Below are 19,845 nucleotides of genomic sequence, written 5' to 3'. Positions count from 1 at the left end.
TTTAACAGGCATATCCTATTTTAAAAGTATGTTTAATATAATATCCTGATCTGTTGCATGCATAAATAACCTCCTTCACATTAGCTTTAAAGTCTTAATTTTCCAGTACATTTATCGAGTTCCCAGAGTATATCAAGAGTTACACATAATACAAAGAGTTGTAAAAAGTAGTTGCATACTGAATGAAGCCACAAACACAATACTTACCCCTCTAGGTGCCTCTAAAAGTCAGTAATCACTGATATTAAATTGCCTAATTGTTCAATGTACACTTCTGAAAATTGCTCAAAAACACTTCTTAAAAGGTGAGATTAAGGAAAGGAAAACAGTTCTGCAAAACACCTTTTTACTAAGCTTGGAATTTCTTGGTTTGATTACAAGCAAAATAGCTTCTCTATTTAAAAACAATCTCCATTGTTTCAGAAAATGAAAGTGAAATTTTAAGATAAAGTTTCTTACCTACAATGTTTCCTGGCACAAAAACAACAATGCTCATAATAATAGATCCAACCCAACATAGGCCGATGGTTCTATAACTTTCCCTGTAACGAAAAAATCTTGGCTTAGTACTCTTGACTTAGAATTCTAGTCACAAACAATGACCCATGATATGATCTTTAGTCTAACTAGTAAAGAGCATGAATCAAAACTTACTAAATTGGAAGTAATAAATCAAACACAAGGAACCCTGGTGATGGAACTTCCTTTCCATACGTGTATGTTATAGAACACTGTGTCCTTTGGAATAGGAACCATGCTTGCTACACTGATCTGTTCCCTGCAGCTCACACTGTCAAAGGCGTCCTGCATTGCAGTCTTATGCATGAAACGAGAAAGAAGGTTCAAAAAAGGGAAACTGGGTCTACATCTTAAGTCATTGTCAAGTATGAGTAATAGGACGTTAAGTGGACTTTTCCTGGTGTGTCCGAATTTTGGCCACAGCCCCAAAGATGAAGAGAATAAGTGACATCTACCCCATGTGGTAATCTTCTTAATCGGCGATGCTGACAAAAAGTTCTTTCAACTGATAACCCCATAACCCACCTCCAGAAGGGGCGATGAGAAATTCCAAAGGAGAGTCTCAGAAGGGAGCGGAAGTGGAGACTGTGTGCGATGTGCCCTGCCCCACCCCCAAGCCAAATCCAGCAGGTCACAGGAGGCCCATCCCAAGGACGAGGATGGGCAGCAGGAGCCAGTCTTCTGCCCCAGGGGGAAGCTAATGGAGCTGCAGAAACCCTGGCCCCCTCATGACAGCCTCTGCGCCGAGCCCAAGCATTCTCAGAAATACCTGACGTGTCCCCTAGAGCTTGAGAGCATTCATGAACAGAGAGGCTGGTACCTAGAAAAGTCCAAAAATTAGCTGGAGCTGTCCTCGAGTCCATGATTGGAAGGAGAGGAGGCACTGAGCCGGCATTTGGTCCACCTGAATGTCAGCCTTGTGTGGGGGAGACAAAGATGCGTGGCTTTCTCTAACCTGTCACTGAGAGGAGGCGTGAGAAGGTCGCTGGACTTGAGCCGTCTGGAAAGGATCCCGCTCCAAAGGGTCTGCCTTCTGGGCTACAGGGAACCCAGCAGAAAGAACCACCACGGGCACATACTCAGCCAGAGAGAGCATGGCGCAGTGTGGAGGGCCCTGTGGTGGGGTCTCCAAAGAACCCACACACGTGCCCCCCAAGCCAGACCTAGCACATCATAATGAAGGGGCCCAATAGCCAGAGGACAGCAAACGTCACTAAGACTCAGCCCCTCTGCCTTTACCCCCACGTACATACATTCCCAGAGAAGCCAGCGCAGAGTGAGTCGAGAAAGAAAAGAGACGGGCCGTACACCCCAGTTTCAGTGCAGGCCCCTAAGCCTCAGGGCTGCGCCTGAATGGGGGGCAGAGAGAGCTCTGAACTGACGTGAGATGGAAGTTTTGAATTAGAATGTGCTGGGCTTACATTCCTGAACGAGACTGTTCTTCTGAGAAAACATAATCAGAGAGTTAAGGGGTCTGCCATGGCAGGGGCTCATCAGAAGGACACATTCAAAAGGCAGTGGGGCCCAGAACATAAAGCCAGGCCTAACTTGTGTCCACCGAGCAGGTACCCATGTCTGTTTGTGCCTGTCTGTGTATTTGCCTCTGTGCGTCTTCCTTACATACCCACTGAGGGTTGCTAAGATGGCAAAGGCACACATACACCCCCGGCAGGCCAACTTACTCCCACGCTATGGCTGCCACCATCACCAGATACATCAGGTAGTGAACAGAACCATCCCAGTAGCAGGTCATGTGCCCATGCGCAGTGTTCAGATACGGTTCACCCTGAGGGAAGCATTAGAAAGAAGTCCACTTTAAGTATGACTCGAACACGTCCACACACAACACCAGACCTGTATTACAAGTGGAATAGAACAGAACTAATTTAGGTTAGTCTGTTAAAATAAAACTTCATCCTGTGAAATTACAACATCGGTGGGAACATGAAGATATGGCTTTACCCTGGAGCCACCAAAACCCTAGGCCCTCCTTTCTCCCCACCTTCTGGACAAGCTCCTGTTCTCTCAGACCTTCAGGTACAACTACTCTGATGGCCCCCATTCTCTCCACCAGGAATGTTTCTCAGAGCTCAAGACCTGCAAAGCCCTGCCACTGGGACATCTGCCAGGATGTCCCTCAATCGCCTGAAACTCCACATGTCCCCAAATGAACTCAGCATCATCCCTGCAAACCTGCATCTCAGCCTAGAGTGGAGAGACACAGATTATTTGTCGTCTGCAAGGTTTTGCCCAAACTGTCCCTTCAGCTTGGGAAGCCCTCCACCTCCCCAGTCTTCTCTGGAAAATGTTTGCCGTCCACTGCCATTGCCATCTTTTAAAAATGCTAAGCAGTGTCACCAAACCAATGAGGCCTCCCCAACCACTCACTCTGTGGACTGCTGAGTGGGAGTCTCGTCACTGCCCTGGGACCATGCCATCTCCCTGCCACGGCAGACCTGGAGAGAGGGAGCAGGGCTAGGACCCCAGAGTCCATATCAACCAATGTCTGCCGAACTGAACTCTTCCTCTGGCTCCTCTCGGGTTGGATAACCAGCATACTTCCAAAAGCAGGAAGCAGGACGGCGTCCTGGACCTTCCTCTCGCCATCACCCCCAACTCATCCCCAAGTCATCATTCTGGCTACTCAGTCTCCTGACTTGTGTCCCAAATCATGGCACTGACCATTCCCTTCAACCCCTTCCTTCCCAAAGCTGACTGCATTGTTCCCTGACTTAAAACCTCCCCTCACATATGGGATAAAATCCCAACTCCCTTAGCTGCATACAAAGCTCCCTGTTGTTTGAAACCCAGATGACGATTCTACTCTCTGCTCTGCTCCTTATTTCCTGTGTGACCTTGAATAAGTTATTTAACCTCTCGGGCTGGATTCATCACACCACAAGATAAGAAAATAGGACTAGTTCTCAGGTGCCAGGTAGCTCTGTAATGCTGTGATGGGGAGCGGGGGTCATCACAATTAAACGGCTTTGTTAAATATTTGGTACTTCACACACATAAGACTGACTTGGGCTTTCCGGTGTAGTAATATTCTAATAATAACAGACACGCCAATCCTCAGTGCATGTAGAGTCCCTCGTTGATAGGAAGTACAAGTTAAGGGGAAAGGAAGTGTGGAACGGAGGCTGGCCCTTTGGCTCAAGGCTCCTGATGGCGAGGTGATGCCGTACCTCTCTCAGGTAGTGTGTCATGAACCCGTCAATGAGCCCGTCCTGCTCCAGTGCTATGATGAGGTTCACCACGCTGGTAAATCCGAACACTGCGAACACTAGAGCAGAGATGAGCAGTTTACAAAGCGACAGTGGCCAAGTGCTTTGCATTCAGCATACTAATGAGTTGTTTCAATGTTTTCCAGAAGATACTGTGGACACTGAACACGGACTAACAGAATATACCTCCTGCACACGGGATCTCCGCCTGTGTCAGAGATCTGACATCACTGCCCACATGCTCTCACCAAGGGGACACTCACCAGGAGGTAAGAATGACAAACTCATCCACTAAGTCTGTTCTGCCCTCCACTCCCTACAAGTGGCTGACCAGGGCCCCACCTGCACCCCACCTGTAACCAGGGGCCAAGGGAGCCTCAGGGTGACCACAGGTTTAAAGTAATAGCTCAGAAGAGATCATTCATGTCAGTGATGAATGATGTCCCGCACCTTTGCCCTACTCCACGCCAGAGATCCTAAAGATACTGGCTGATGTGCAAGTGACGGTGGCTTTAAGAGGAGAGGCTAGTGAGTTTTACAAGTGGACATGACACGGTACAATGGAATATTAAAGAAGGAAAGCCATAGCATCTTCAAGAGTCTTACTAGGGTTATGAGAATCTCCTAAATGGAGTTAAAACTACCAGCAACGAATGGTTAAGGAAAAATACTTTTTAAACAGCAGTGATCAAATTGAGTGCGTGACAATTTATCAGTAAGGCTGCAATTTTGAAGTTGTAACAAATTGGTGTCTTAAACTATGTGATGGGCATGCACAGTAGAAAAATCTGATGGTGAACATAAGAAAAGCTGCGAAGAAAGAAATGGAGAGGAGAGTGTGGAAGGGAGGCTGGCTTTGCCCGGAGTCTGCAGCCAGGAGTGCAGCGTTCACAGTCTCCCAGAAGGAGTGGGGGCCCACACGTGCCCTGCCCTGCGGACCCTGCCTCCCTGTTCCTCAGCGAGGTCTTCGGCCCAGATCTCACTGACAGGGAGGAGCCATCGCAGGTGATGAGCCACCGTGTATCTCCCAGAAAGGAAGCATCAACAACTGATCAGTCACTGTTCCAGCAGGAGTGTCAGACGCCAGGGCAGAGAGGACAAGGGCAGTCTGTGCCCTCCCGTGGGCAGGAGTCTAGCCGGGACCTGGCCCCGAGGCTATAAGGCTGGGACAGAGACAAGGACAGACAGCTGAGAGTGTGGAAGCAAGTGTGCTCAACCCTGAGGAGTCAGGAGAGACGTAGATGCAGCTAAGTGTGGGCTCCCAGACTGGGAAGGGCAAGGGGGGAGGGCAGCGCAGGAAACCAGTCTGGAGTGGGGGGCAGGTGCCACTCAGGGGCAGGAGCAAGCGCAGGGGCCAGCTCCTCTGCTGACTGGCTGTCGGACCTTAGGCAAGTACATTATCCCTCAAAGCTTCAGTGTTTTATATGCAAATTGGGAGAAGTGAGTTACTCACAATTCTTTCCCTCCCACCTTTGTCAGTGATAATGGGCTCGGCCATGTATTGTAACTTGCTTTTTGGCCAGTGGAATGTGTGTAGAAGTGACAGTGGCCAGCTCCCAGCCAAGGCCTTAAGAGACATCACTCTACTCCACTAGCCCCACCTGTGTCTCTGTATCTGCCTTCGAAAGGGCACATCCTGGGGAGCTGCTGGTCCAAGAACAAGGTGACCCATGGGACAGCCCTGAGTCCCACCTGCAGCCTGCAGCAGAGCGGCCCCAGGGAACCTGTAAGCCCCTGAGAAGGAAACAACCCAAACGTCCCTCAACAGATGACGGATAAAGGAAATGTTTTATATGTATATGTATATGTGTATCTACACCTATATGTGTGTGTGTGTGTGTATACACACACACACACATATGTATACACATTAAAACGGAATATTATTTGGTCATAAAAAAGAAGGCAACCCTGCCATTTGCAACAACATGGCTGGGATCCTGGTGAAGGATCCGCCACTTACTCCTCCTTCCCTCCCCCCAGCATGCTCTAACCTCAACTGTCAAAGGAGCTCCTTCCGGAGCTTCCAGCTGAGAGAAGGTGGGGTCCACAGCCTGGGAGAGGGTTCGTTTAGAGGCAAGGCAGTACTCCATTTCCAGCCACTTCCCCTGTGGGCTCAGCTTATTCACAGGCACGGAGGGAAAGTGACAGGGGACCTGCTGTGGGGACCACATACCATAGAATAGCGGGTCCCGGGGTAGTTTTCTCTTGACCAGGACTTGAGCCAGCAGTGCTACCAGGAGCAGGATGAGGGCAGCAACCCCTACAATTGTCCAGGAGCTGCAAGGAGCAGAATAGCGAGGCTGTCACTTATCAAAATAAACATGTTGGTGCCGGGAATTTCCTGGCTATTGAATACAGTTACTCCCAGCTCTGCCTCTGCCTGCAGCTCAAGTACTGTGGAGTAAAGGACCTTTACCTTTATCTGTAGCACATTGGGCCCTCTGGGCTGCCCCCTGTGACTTTTGGGGACCGGAGCCACCAGGTCCTCACTCTTTTGTCATCCTGACCCCCTGCACAGACTGAGCGTCCTCCACCCTCTGTTCCCTGGTGGCTGAAGGGCTGGAAATCCTCAGACTGATCTCCAGGGAACACGCAAGAGTCACAACCATGCAAACCTTCCAGGGGAATGAGGAAGAAGGGCCACAGGCCATGCGTATAATCAAAGGGACCAAAGGACAAGGCCAGTCCACGGAGGGAAAGAGTCTGGGCCCGGCTCGTTACCACACTCAGGGCCAGCAGGCCAGTATCCCACCCCACACCCGGAAAGCCAACGGGAGGTGAGGCTGGGCGCAGTTTCTGGACCTTCTCCTGGGAAAGGGAGTGGCGCCAAGGAGACCAGGGACCATGGCCCCTCCTCAGCAGCAGCACGAGGCCACGACGTTTGGTGAAGTTAACAGTCAAGACACCCGAATTCTAGTAACAATTCTGTCACTGCCTAACTGTGTGACCTTGGGAAAGTCGTGGCGTTTCAGTCATCTGTTTAGTAATTAATTTAAAAACATTGAGAAAAAGGTATGTTCTGTGCCCCTATGTGCCAGGCACTGTGGATGAACAAGAGAGGTCCCTGCCTACACGGGGGCCCTGTCTCAGTGGGCTCTGAGTTCTCTCATCCAGGAGGTCACCTCCAGTCCCACACAGACACTCGCCCTCTCACACCTCTAGCTCCAACAGGGCTTCTAGTTCTAGATGAAGCACCTCCTGGCCCACTGCAATGGCTTGCCGTACCAGAGACTTCCTCACCAACCCTTGAGAGCTGCCGAAAGCACCCTCCTCAGCTGACACCCCTCCACACCACCACAGACTGACATGAGGACTTTGGGTAACCTCCACCATGTGCCCCTGGGACTTCTGGAGAGTACCCTCCTCAGTGACAGGTCCCACAGTCCCCCATCACCATGAGTAACAGGGACAAACTCAGGCTCAAGTTCACTTCACACACCTGCAGTTGGAATGGGTGTCAGGCACCGCTCAGAAATCCTCCCCCAGTGTCAGGTCAGTTGGGAAGTGATCCATCCGACCTGCAGGTGGATGGGCCACAAGGAGACTGGCCACAGGTGCAGGAAAGCCATGTCCCCAGCACCTGAGTTGGGGAGTGGGCTCTGGGCATCAGATTTCCAAATGCCACCCTCGACCTAAGGAATCAGAATACTTCAGGGGTGGGGCATGGGGATATGCAACTTTTCAAGATGCCTGGATGAGTGTTACACTGAAAGGCTGCCTGGGTACCTCTGCTAAGGTGTAACAAATGGATGGATGGATGAGGGACGGAAGGAGGGAAAGAGGAAGTGAGGTAGATGTGGTTGGATGGACAGGTGACACAGTCCTATATGAGGATGACCATGTCAGCGTCCAGGTAAGAGACTGAAATACGTTTCTATTGGCGCCCAGCAGTGTACACTCCAGGCTCCTCCTGCAGGAATAAGTTGACTCAGGAGAGGATGGGAGAAGAAGCTGATGTGGGTCAAAAACATGCTGGGCTGAAGCATCCCGTGAAGAGGCAGTGGTTAGGGTGCTACGTAAGCTGCCGGGAATGTTCGTAGCAGCCTGAGGCAGGTGGTGGCCAGGGGACAACCCCATCCCTGCTCCTACCGAGGAGCTCGGCTCACAGCTGGCACCACCACACAGCTGGCACGCTTCTGGAGCACGAGAGCGCAGTGTAAACTGGTTCATGGGCTCTCCTCACACTCTCCACCTCTAGGGGAGGAGCCACGACGGAAGAGAATCTGGGGCAGCAGGCCATCTGTGTCTCCCAGCGAAAGCCGAGTGCAAGACCTGCTCAGAACAGGGAGAAATGGGTCCAGCAGGAACTGGGGGTGGGGGGCAAAGAGGGTAAAGGCTGTGACTAACCCAAGGGTGGAAAAGTTGTTAGTCTTGGAATGGGGGCCAGCGATTACTGATGCTATGTAGGAAATCTCCATGCAGGAGACGTGTGTGGGTATGAGCAGGGGGAGGGCAACCCCAACCCTTTCCTGACTCCACCTAATTTGCTTTTTCTGTTTTTCAGGCCTTTGTGAAAGGTCTGGTAGGAAGGAAGCGGCAACTAATTCCAACTAAATCCAACCCAACTGAATGCCTACTATGCGCAAGGCTCTGTGCTGGGCAGGACAATACAAAGGTGAGCTATGGCCAGGAAGGAAAGTTCTGACCACGGGAAAGTAACTCTCGGTGGAAAGGCGTGAAGAAGGGGGCTCCGAGGCAAGAGAGAGCACATCTGCTAGGAGGGAGGGTCTGGAAAAGGGAGAGGTGGCATTGTACTCTGGACCAGAAAGTACAGGTGTGGCTCCCACAGTCAGGGACAGAGGAAGAGTCCGGCGTGAGCAGCGGTAGGACAACACTCCGGATGTGGCTGAAGCACAAGCGTGAGCCGGGCTGTGCTAGGCTGAGGGCAGGGCGCTGCGGCAGGGAACCCCCGCCCCATGGAGGCTCCGCCATGGTCTGGGTGGAAGAGGGCCAGCGCCAGGGGGAACTGGAAGGAGGGAACAGATGCTAGTGCAGACCCAGGACTTATGAGGAAGGGGGCAGTGGAAGGGACAGACTGGTGACAGAAGAGGGAGGGGTCAAAGGATACTGGGATTATAACCTGCAGGAGGATGGGGAGAACGGTTGGACCAATTAGTCATAACTGCCATGCTCAGCAATACACGGTGAGTGATATACATGCTTCAGAATGTACTCAGTAAATGCCATCGCTGTCCTCCTAGGGGCTGAGACCAGAACCTCAAGGTCATTGAAAATCCTCTCCTCGCCACGTAGTCCCTTCAGTAAATTGCACTGCTCTCCCTCCAAAACATCCCATGTCCAGCCACGTCTTTCTCCCTGCACTGCCCTTGTTCCCCTACCTGGAAGGCTCTGTCCCCAGATCTTTCTGTGGATACCCGCTGCAGCTCAAGCGTCACCTCCAAGAAACCTTCCCTGACCACCAGTCCCCTTTCCAGTCACTCTTTCGTGTCACCCCCTTTTATTTATTGATGTTTGTCTCAACACAAGCCTCCTCGACCTTTTCTGGCTTGTTTCTAGGTATATCCCAAACATTTAGAATAGTGCTAAGCACACAGTAGGTACTCAGTAATTATTTGCTGAATTGCCCATAATGCCATTTTAGGAATGCAGGGGCTAGATTCACAGATGTGTGATATTCACTGCCCAGAGTTGCTTCTTCTGGGAGATGTGCCTCCATACTGGGTCAGACCAAGGGCAGTCACTGCCCGTGCTTCGGGAGCATTCAGTATAGATGAGTGCCATCTGGATAAGGTGGGCAGCAAGTGGTGGCCCCAGCAGCGAGAGAGGAGGAAGTCCTGTGGCAGACACTTCTCCTGTGGCAGACACTTCTCTGCAGCCTGAAGGTCTGGAGGGGCTTTGCAGCCTGCATACAGACTGATGCAATTTCCTTAGCACCAACTGCCGTGGGTAACATAACAGGTTACTTCCTCCTTCTGAAGACTGAAGGCACGGGGCCTGGCACCTTTCCCACTGCCCAGGCTGCTGCAGCTGCTGGTGCCGGTTACTTAGGCTGGGATCTGACCCCCGAGGGGCAGGGCTGTGAACCTAGCCCACGCGTTGCCTCCTTCAGCCTCACCCACTTCCTTAGCAGCCCCCTTCCCATCCTGCCCAGGCTCTGGGTCCTGACAATAGGGGGCACATATGGGCCACTGGACAGACCAGAAAACTGAGGCCAGGCCACAGGGTCAGGGCCAAAGCCAGGCCTGGAACCCGGGTCTTTGCCTGTTGGTTCAAGGCTATTTCCACTAGTCATTCACAACAGTTTCTAAAATTAATAAGAAATGATAAGTATGTGTGTGTCCCTACATGGAAGCATTCCTGCAAAATGCCAGCCGAACAAGACGCCACCAGAGCTAACACGCCCCCCCCCCATAGCTGTGGGTGTCATACTGCCCCCAACCCTATCCCTGAGCTCCTCAACGGCAGAGGCACTGCCTTATTGATCTCTGTAAGCCAGCTAACTGGCACTGAGCGGGCACCCAGCACTTAACAGAAAATAGCGCCGAATGGCAGGGACGCCAGCCTGAAAGAGGATCCCCGCCTGGCCGTGCGACCCCTGAGGCGCTTCCCCTCCCCGCTCCTCCCCTCCTTTCCCATCTCCCCTTCCCTTCCTTCTCCCCATCTGAAAAGTTGCTGGGGCTCCTGCTGCCCCTCAGCGCCAACCCCCACCCCCTGCACGCCCACTCACTCGTGCTGGGACGCCAGGTGGTTGAAGACATAGGTGACCGGGATGGCCGAGAGGGACAACACGAAGACCCCAGTGGCTGCAGAGGCACTCATCGCCGCCGCCGCCGAGCCGCTTGCCCTTCACTGCATCCCGCGCGGTTGCCCCGCCCCGGCTTCCGGCAGCGCCTGCAGCGGAGCCCTGAGCCCTCGGAGAGACCGGTGACTCGCCCGGTACGTCCCGCGCGTCCCGCGCCCCTTCCTTGTGCCCAGCCACCGGCAGCTGCTGTGCAGACCCGGGAGGCACCCTCGCTGCCCTCCCGCCAAGGGGCACCAAGGGACAGCCGCCAGCTAGGGGAGCTCGGAGGAGGTGACAGCCCCCTGCCAGGGACAGGTGCTCCGGTAACACTCTGCCTGTGTGCGGGAAGGTGGCAGCACAGCCAGGAATTTGTCATGGACGACCTGGGGAGGCTCCGGGCTGAGCTGTGGGCCAGCGGAGGGAGGAGCCAGACCAGGGGTGTCAGAGTGGGAAGGGCTTGTAAGAGCATCCACGTGGGGAGCCCTCGACCCAGGGTCCAGAAGGGACAAATGACCCTGAAACCTGGGAACCTGTCCACCGAAAGCCATCAGCGGGCAGCAAGCACAGTTCCTGCTTGGCGTCTGAAGCCCCATTTTCAACCCTGACTGCTTGCTCACCAGCTGTTGACCTTGGTCAAGTTACTTAACATCTCTGTCTTTTCTATTGTCTGTGAAACGGGGATAACCCACGTCAGTGTGACTGTGGATTCACTGAGTTAATACGCACCAAGTGCTTACCCTCTGCTGCTCACTGTACTACTGTCGCCTGCAATTCCCATTTTTTGGATTGAAACTGACACCCGGAGGAATGACCTGATTTAAGAGACTCTGGTGCCATTCATGTCTGCCCCAGGAGGCCAGCCAGCCTGCACCAGGCCATATAGGATACAAGGACCAGAAGCCAAGGCTCTGCCCACAGAATATTGTCAGATAGATGCCTGCTAGTTAGAATAATGTGAGCCAAGTATTGCCTTGCCTGCTTGACCTTGTCTGGGGGAGGAGGTGTCAGCAAGCCCCCTGAGACTGAGCCTGGGATGGCCTACTGGCTGGGAATGAGAAGGGAAGAGAGTTCCGATGCAGAACAAACAGCTCAAACCACCAACGATGTGTGACATGTACTTATGTCCTTACAACTGCCAGTGAGCTGAAGAGCCCGCAAGGAAAATGATACGAAGAGGCCATGACCTTCTCCAGGGTCACCCAACTTCTCTAAAGTCAGCTCTCTAACCCCCGACCCCAGCACTTGGAGGCTTCTCCAACTCCAAGGACGCAATGTTAAAGCCCCCGGCCTAATCCGAGACATAGCCACCGTTTCTCCAAGGAATGTCCTTACCTGTGACCTGGACATCACCCTTCCACCACTGCTCCTACCCTCCACCACTCTCCTCCAGCTCCTCCTTCCTCCTCTGAGACCCTTCTCTCCTCCAGCCAGGCCAACCCCGCCATCACCACCCAAACCTTGCTGCAGCCAGCTTGCCTTCTCTCTTATACCTCGAACCCCTCTCTAGCAACCTTGGGTCCTTCCCCTTGACCTAGACACATGCTCAACTATGTTCCAATTTCCAAACATGCTCTTGGGACCTGAGTTTCCTCTCTGTTTGCCATCTCCTCCCTTTTCGTCTCTCACTTGTGCTCGGTTTTAATGACCACCTTTGGGATCTATGCTGATAGATCCCAAATTATCCTTCCAAGCATTGACCTGTCTCCTTCGCCCTGTTCCATGGCCCCACAGGCACCTCACATTCCCTGTGGCTGAATGGAATTCCTTGTCAGCCTCAAGACCGCTGCACCTTTATTTCATCTGGTGGCACCTCCATTCACCTGGTCATCCATGCCGAAACCTGGGAGTCCACATCGGTTCTGGCCAATGTCGGCTCCTTTGGTTACCACAGTCCCGCCAACCAATGTTAATTTCCAAATGCATCTCGAGCCTGTTTGTTCCTCCCCAATGGTACCACCACTCTCTTAATTCAGGTCTGTGCCATCTCTCGTGTCCTAGCTTCCTTCCTCATCTCCCTGCCTCTGACCTCACCTGCTCTAGAAGACCTTCCCTGGCCACCCTCCTGTGCCCCCCACCCTCTATCAAGCTCCCTGCTTTGCTTTCTTCATAGTAGTTTACTTATAGTTTCCCAAATTATTTTTACACACCTTTACACATCCGCTTCCTGTTCTGGGTTTCTCTCTCACACTTAGGATATAACAGGAACCTTAGCTTGTTCACTGCTCTAGTCCCATCACCTAGATTAACACCTGTTGCTGTACCAGGTGCTTAAGAAATATTTGTTCGATGAATGAATACTCTAGATCACCATCGTCTGATTGCAAGATAAAGCAAGGCACAAATGTGGGTCAAATGTATAATTTAAAATTTTCTAGTAGCAATATTAGAAAAGTAAAAAGACATGGATAAAATTAATTTTAATAATATATTTTATTTAACCCAGTATGTCCAAAAGATGACGGTTTCAACAGGTCATCAATGTCAAAGATATTAATGAGATACTTTACATTCTTTTATTTTATAGTAGGTCTTTAAAGTCGTAGGTGTATTTTACACTTACAGTATATATCTTTTCAGACTAGTCACATTTCAAGTGCTCAGTAGCCACATGTGGCCAGTGCTGTGTGTACTGGACGTCACAGCTCTTTCTCCTGTTAGATTGACCTGGCTTCCGTTGTGCTCTCTACTACTGGAAGAATGTGCATGGTAATGAAATCACTCATAGATTTATTCAAGCATCCTCAGAGATTCTACCATGTTTCCAGCATTGTTTTAAGAAGTGGCCACACAAAGATGAATCACAAACACATCTTGCCCAAGAAGACCACCATCTAGTGTGAGAAAAAGACATGTAAACAATTATTATATAAGACAATAAAAGATGTACGTACAAATTGCTGTAGGAAGCACCAGTTCTGTCTGGAGGGGTCAAGAAAAGCCTCTGAGGGGAGGCGAGGCTTTAGGCCACGCGTGAAGAACCAGTAGAAGCTGGCCAAGCAGACGGGGAATAGCTGGGGGCTTTCCATGCAATGGGGACAGCACATGCGAAAGGCAGAAATGTGTGAGACAGCATGTCACTTGATGCAGTTGTTTGAGTTTTGGTTTTTTAGGAACATCGGTCCTGCAAGCCGTGAAGGCTAATATTATAGCTGTGAAATTAGATGAACTTCAAGTCATTTACTGTAGTTGGAAGTACTGGGAGGTCCTGCATGAGAGGAGCTGGCAGGAAGTGAAGATGGAGGGAGGATCAGGAGCTCCATCTCAGAGAACGTCAAGTGCAGAGAGCGTTTGTGATTTCTGAGCAGGAGGAGAGGCTGACCTGATCCGAGTAGCATCTTCAAAGTTTTAGCTGGCAGCTGGTGTGGACCAGGGTTTACAAAGAGGAGAGCTAGGAGGCAGGAAACGCAATCAGGCTACGACAGTTGTCCCAGCAAGAGACAATGAGGGCCTGATCCAAAGGGGTGGTAACAAGAGGGAAGAGGAGAGGGCAGAGAGGACGATCTGGGGAGTTGCTGGACGAGGAGAAAGTTGGGAGGAGAGGGCTAAAGATGAGTTTGGTTTTGGACATATGGGTTTCTAGTACCCACCGGGGGAGGGGGTGCTCCCAGGAGGATCTGTCCCATAGGAAATTGGGGGTGCTAGTCTTTGGCACCAGAAGAGGCTGCAGATGCAGATTTTGGGGTCATCAGCATGGAGATGTGGCTTAAGGTCAAGGAAGAGAATTCAGTATGGACCAAGGGCCATGGCAAACCTTTGGGGCACAGTGATGTATACATTGGAGATGATGTGATTTTGTTGCCGACAATTCCCCTTAATGCTGAAAACAGGAGTGGTCAGAATGCTTGTCGTTGAGAAGACTGCTGGACAGGACCCCTCCCAGTTTTCCAGGAGGTCACCAACCCCCTGCACATAGCCCCATTTCTCAGCACTACGGTATTGTGTAAATTATAAAGTAATCCCACTGACGTTGTCTCCTTTAAACCTCACAACAGCTCTCTGTAGAATATAGAGCCATTTATGGTGGAAGAAACTGGGACCCAAAGAGGTGAGACGACTCGCCTGAGATCAAAGGGCTACGAAGGACAGAGGGTGAGTTTGAAGTCCGGTTTCTGACTATAAGTCACTGCACCCACGATGCCACAGCCGAAAAGCAGCAAAGCACCATGCTGGGCATCTGACACTACAGATGGGACCAGTTGACTCATTGCTCAGGAGACTGAGGTCTCTCTGGAATTCTGCTCGGTGCAGATCAAGAATTACGAAGTTCCCATGTGCTTGCAGAAGGGTTGGATGTGACTTAAAATAGAAGGCATGTCGGCAGTAAAGTTGTATGATTTTTGCTTTTTAATTTTTTAGGAACATCAATCTTGCCAGCTCTGAAGGCTAATATTATAGCTGTGAAATTTGATTCCAAGCTTCCTGGAAGCAAAAATAGAAACATGGAGCTCTGCACACTGCTCATTCCCTGAAGAGAAAGACACAGTTTTTTGTTGTGTAGATTAAAAATAATTGACTTCTCAGGAATTAAACAGAAGGGCTCGTCCCCATGCCTGTTTCTGCCAAGAGGAAGTGAAAGCAGAACGTCAGGGACCTTATCACTAGGAAGTAGGGACTAAGAAAGAGCGTTGCTGGCCAGGGACTTAGGGTCGTAGTGCACAGGAACACTCGTCTGGAATAGTAAAGTGGGGGTCAGCCCCCGCCTCACTCTTTAGCTCCCAGCCCCACAGCTCTCGCTCTCTTCTCCTCTTCACATGCCTGCTTCCCACTCTAATCCTTCTGACAAAAATTGTGTTTGTGTTCTTGTGAAAGGCCACACACTCTAGATGAATGAGCAAGGGACAATCAAAGTGATTGATCTACGGGGTGTATAGGGACAGAACAAATGACCTCAGAGTGACCAGGGCAAGGATGGTGTGCCTTAGACGAGTAGGAGCCTGTCTGGAGAAGGGGTCCCAGAGTGACCAGTACACTCAGAGACACTAAGCTACTCTAAACACTAAGTTACGTTCAACACTCGGGTTCTCTTCTGTAACCCTGAGTGCCCTGATTAGGGCTACAGTTATTAACATGGGTATTTGTGAGTGACAATTGCTCTATGCCTGGCACTTAACACAGTGCCGGGCATAGAGCAGGTGCCCGATGGATGCTAACTAAAGAGAAAAAAGAGAGAGGAAGAAAGGAAGGTGGCGTTAAAAAAAAAAAAGGGAAAAGAAAAGGAAGTCTGCAGGAAAATGATAAGAAAAAATGAAGGGTTAGAATGTAAAATGTTTGTCAAAAGGTCTTGTGCAATTGCTGGATGAGGTCTGCGCCATTGTCTTGGGTTTCCTAGCAACCAAAGCAAGAAAGGGAACACAATCAATTATAATGTTCACAGTGTCCATAAGATAAAAACAGATCAGTTGCTCAGAAATGTTCTCCCATGACTCCTCTCAAAGGGAGCACAGGGACACTATATGTATAGTATGTATAGTATGTCCACAGCAGCATTCCTACAATAAATATAGAATCGAATTCTGAACAGCTGCCTCTCAATGCAGGTGACTGGCATATTGCCAAGAGGCACTCAGTACACTCAAGGAGCCAAAAGAATTGCACACAAATGAGCTAGTCTCTGAAGGTTTAGCTTGGTTCTGAGATAAATGTTTCAATATCTGGGGGCAGGAGTGGAAAATACCTTCCTGGCAAGGGTACTATCACTAGCAATCCAAGCCCAGGGCAGACCTCCCCAGTGATCACTGAACTCTGTCCCGCGGAGACTGGACGTCACCTCATAGACCTTCCCCGTGGAGCGTGGAGCACACCGATCGGTTCCTCTCATATGCCAGCTTGGATCCATCTGCCAATCAGAGCTTATTGATACATACTCCTCATCGATATGCTCTATGAATATTATTTCATAGCATAATGTTTTCATATAGATGGTTTTAAAATAAATGGAGGCTTATAAGAGCTTGCACAATAAAGTTTGTCTGTCATGAGGATTTTTCTTGTCACCCAGCCACCATGCTGTAAGGAGGCCCAAGCAGCCATGTGGAGAGGCTGACATGGAGGAGAGCCAAGGCCCCTGGCTGACAGCTGACCTGACATCCCAGCCAGGAACCAGTTCTGATCAAAGCGTACCGATTCCATATTGTCGGAATGTTGCCAACACCACCGTGGAAAAAAGTTAGTTGACCTCCCAGCCATCCCAACATCAACACCACATTAAATAAAAGAACTGCCTGGTCAACCCTCAGAAGTGTGAAAAATGACACACTTTTGATATTTTAAAGTTTGAGCTGGTTTGTTATGCAGCAGGGGATAACTGAAAAATAGAAAGCAGTGATGGAGAAAGGACAGAGGAAATTTAAACCTGAGACCAAAATTCTTCCCAAGGGAGACAAGGAGCCGGGTGGTGGTGGTGGTGGTGGTGGTGGTGGTGGTGGTTGTGTGTGTATTTTAAGGTAGCAATTTCCTTCCTAAGGAGTTGAAGGAGGTTCTGGGAATGAGATATGGTCAGCTCAGTTTGGTGTGTTTGTGGGACTCCAGTAGGAGACTTCTGCAGATGCAGTACACGTTTGCATCTCCAAAACAAGAATTATGCTAAGAAGAAGAATGAGAGCTGGGCATGCGGATTTGGGGACCACCAGCATTAGTTAAAATCATGGGAATAGATGAGATCATGCAGAGAGTGAGTATGAAGGGGTAAAAAAGAAGCAAGCCAAGAATGGAACCATGAGGAATATCATCCGTGCTGAAGGGTGACTACAGACCAGGACATGTCACATAGGAAACTGAAAAGCAAAGGACAGAGAGGGGCGAAAAATTACAAAACTGCATCACAAAACCCAGGCAAAGAGAGTGTCAGAGTGAGTGGTCACTTATCATGCCCAACGTGGTCAAATAAAATGACAAAAATAGGGTATTTGTATTTGGCAGTTAGGAGATCACCAGCCAGCAGCCGTGGAGGTGTCTAGTGCAGTGGTGGCAAGCCAGACGTTGTTGCTTGAAGACTGGCGGGAGGTAAGGAAGAAGCGTAAGACCCTGTGACAGGAAGGAAGAAGAAAGGGAGACACTTGGGGGCTGGCACAGTGTTGAGGCCATTTTTTCAGTTAGGGGAAATAATTACATGCTTGTGGGTACCAAGAAAAGGTGCCAGTAGAAATGGAGAGGTTGGAATCACCAGAAAGAAGAGAGAGGTTGTCCACTAAGACAGTAAGGGGGTGAACTCAAGAGCAAAGGTGGAAAAATTAGCCTTGAAAAGAAGGGAAATTTCTGAGGTGGCTGGGAGAAGAGAAAGAGACCTACTTATAACTGGGTTCATCTAGTTTCTCTTGTTGGGAAATGAGCAGAGATGGGCAGAATTAAATGAAATGTGTCCACATAATCAGCCTGGTCTATATTTATTTCCCTGTAACCAGAGAGGCAGCATATTTAAGTGATGTGGACTCTGAAACACAGCCTACTGCTTTGAACTTCATTTCTGGCCCTGACATGCTTTTTCGTGGAAGGTCATATTTATTTCACGGCAACTGTGCTTGGTCTCCATGGCTAATTTCAAAGAGTCAGAACACGTGGGACAGATAATTCCAGCTCTTTGTTGTCCTTGGAACCCTGGTAAGATTTTTATAAACACAACAACAGCCTTGATAATGTGGCATAAACTGGACTAATTATAGTTATTTATCTTATGCTCGATTGCATCAAAATACTAGGTGAGACAGCTAATGATAAAAATACAACTGAACAGTTAAAATATATTAAGGGAAAAAATCACAACTGTGACAAAAATTTGAAAACTATTTAGCTTTCACAGTAATTATAGAAATGTAAATTTGAAAATGTGACACTGTCTATTATATAATCCAAAGGAAAGTCAAATTAACAAGTCTGCAGGGTAGACTTTAGGAAAATAGTATGTAGAACGGCAAGGAAATATTTCAGTTGGTTCAATTCTTTGCATGACTGCTGACATTTATTGAGCATTTAATCTACATCAAGGACTATTCTAACGTGTATTCATCGAATCTTCATTTAACCCTCTGAGGTAGATTGTGTCAATGTTATAAAAATGAAACTGGGGCACAGCATGGTTAAGAAAATTGTCCAAGGTCATGAAAAAAGTAAGTGGCCAGGCTGTGACTCAAAACCAGGTAGACTGATTGCAAAAGCCCTTGCTCTTAACTAGCAGTTTTCCAACTTCTTGAAACTAGGGTTGACCCTCTACCTGCTTTTTTTTTTTTTTTTTAAATTCCTGGAGCCCTGCTGCTAGGAAAAGCCTCTCAGAAACTCTTGATGCTAAAAAAGGAGGCAGGAGATGTTGGTTTTTAGGGCTTAGGTCAACCACATCTTTCTGAAGGGTATTAATGCTCAGTTGGAAACAGGTCAAGTGTGGGGAGAAAAGTACCCTACAGTCTCAGAGGTCTTAGAGATAAGATTGCTGTGTGTTAGTGACACCATAGCGAAGTTTGGTGAAGGCTTGGACTGGTTAAATCTTGGTTCCTTTGGACTTTTACCCCGCTCCCTTCTTCACTAGAGCTCAAGCTTGGGTCACGGGCAGCCTAATGAGGAGAGGGTATTATTTCACATACTTACAGTGTCTGCTGGACAGGGGAGTATTTTTCTGCCTTTAGCTTCTTGACCTTAGTTTCTATTTATACCTACAATACTCATCCTGTCAAATAGAGGGATCCAATAGCAGCTACATTTCCATGCACTCCTGAAGTATGAAAATCCTAAGGACATAATAATTGCCCTTTATATTTTTTAAATGCCTTATCTTTCTTTGTCATTAAATGAATTTCCAGAATAGATCTCTTCCTCCTTCTTTCTCCTGACTGCCTTTTCTAGAGTTTAACTAAATGTTTCTTTGCCAATAGCTCTGTTTCTTATAAATCCTCACATTTGTTCTAATTATAAACTAGCACACATGGTGACATACACTAGTTTCCTAGGCGGAATTCCAGAAAGCAATGACAAGCAAAGAAAGAAGAGCTCCATAAGTACACTGAATTTAGTCTAGGGTATTGCAAATTGCCCTTGCTGCTGCTTTTTTTTTTTAATCCAAAAAGAAGTTTTATTTCTAGCTGAACAGGTCCTAATGGGTTTCCCGCTCTCTTTGGGGCAAGTAATGTGCTGTAGTCATCTTTGTAATCTCACCCCTAGTGCCTTGCACGTAGGAAGTCAAAGAAATAAACTGCGCCTGATGGTATAGACACACTGGTGTCCTTGTTATAGCTTACTGGTTAGCTAATTCAAAAATTGTATGTAGTCAAATCTCACAATATATTTATTGTGAAAAAAACAAACAAGAAAAAAACCTTTCTTACCCTCAAATAAGAAAAGGAATTTAAAGTGGGAAGAATCACAATCCTA

The 19,845-nt window shown here is 49.0% G+C and overlaps 1 protein-coding gene and 1 long non-coding RNA gene across 8 annotated transcripts in view; one reads left to right on the top strand and one right to left on the bottom strand.

Moving 5' to 3' along the window:
- Positions 1-10,577, bottom strand: part of TM6SF1 (transmembrane 6 superfamily member 1) — a 22,468-nt gene extending 11,891 nt beyond the window's left edge. For 2 of the 6 annotated variants that reach the window (XM_019743443.2, XM_019743445.2), the window contains exons 1-5: positions 10,438-10,577; positions 5,923-6,026; positions 3,708-3,805; positions 2,202-2,305; positions 460-542 (exon numbers count right to left, since the gene is read on the bottom strand). In XM_019743443.2, the coding sequence (XP_019599002.1) occupies positions 460-542; positions 2,202-2,305; positions 3,708-3,805; positions 5,923-6,026; positions 10,438-10,529 (481 nt within the window). In that variant the 5' untranslated portion in view covers positions 10,530-10,577. The other 4 variants (XM_074317855.1, XM_074317856.1, XM_074317858.1 and 1 more) reach the window with 4 other exon arrangements.
- The window catches only part of LOC109453618 (uncharacterized), a 21,672-nt gene extending 1,827 nt beyond the window's left edge, over positions 1-19,845 (top strand). Inside the window, exons 2-8 of one of the 2 annotated variants that reach the window (XR_012491341.1) lie at positions 3,893-4,015; positions 8,254-8,364; positions 8,951-12,464; positions 14,484-14,580; positions 16,490-16,656; positions 17,410-17,493; positions 17,892-19,845. This is a non-coding gene — a long non-coding RNA (uncharacterized LOC109453618). Of the gene's footprint in view, positions 1-3,892; positions 4,016-8,253; positions 8,365-8,950; positions 12,465-14,483; positions 14,581-16,489; positions 16,657-17,409 lie in introns of both variants that reach the window. The other variant, XR_012491340.1, reaches the window with a different exon arrangement.

This window comes from Rhinolophus sinicus, linkage group LG13, assembly GCF_036562045.2.
Source record: "Rhinolophus sinicus isolate RSC01 linkage group LG13, ASM3656204v1, whole genome shotgun sequence".
Taxonomy (NCBI): domain Eukaryota; kingdom Metazoa; phylum Chordata; class Mammalia; order Chiroptera; family Rhinolophidae; genus Rhinolophus; species Rhinolophus sinicus.
This window is presented reverse-complemented; position numbering and strand designations above follow the sequence as displayed.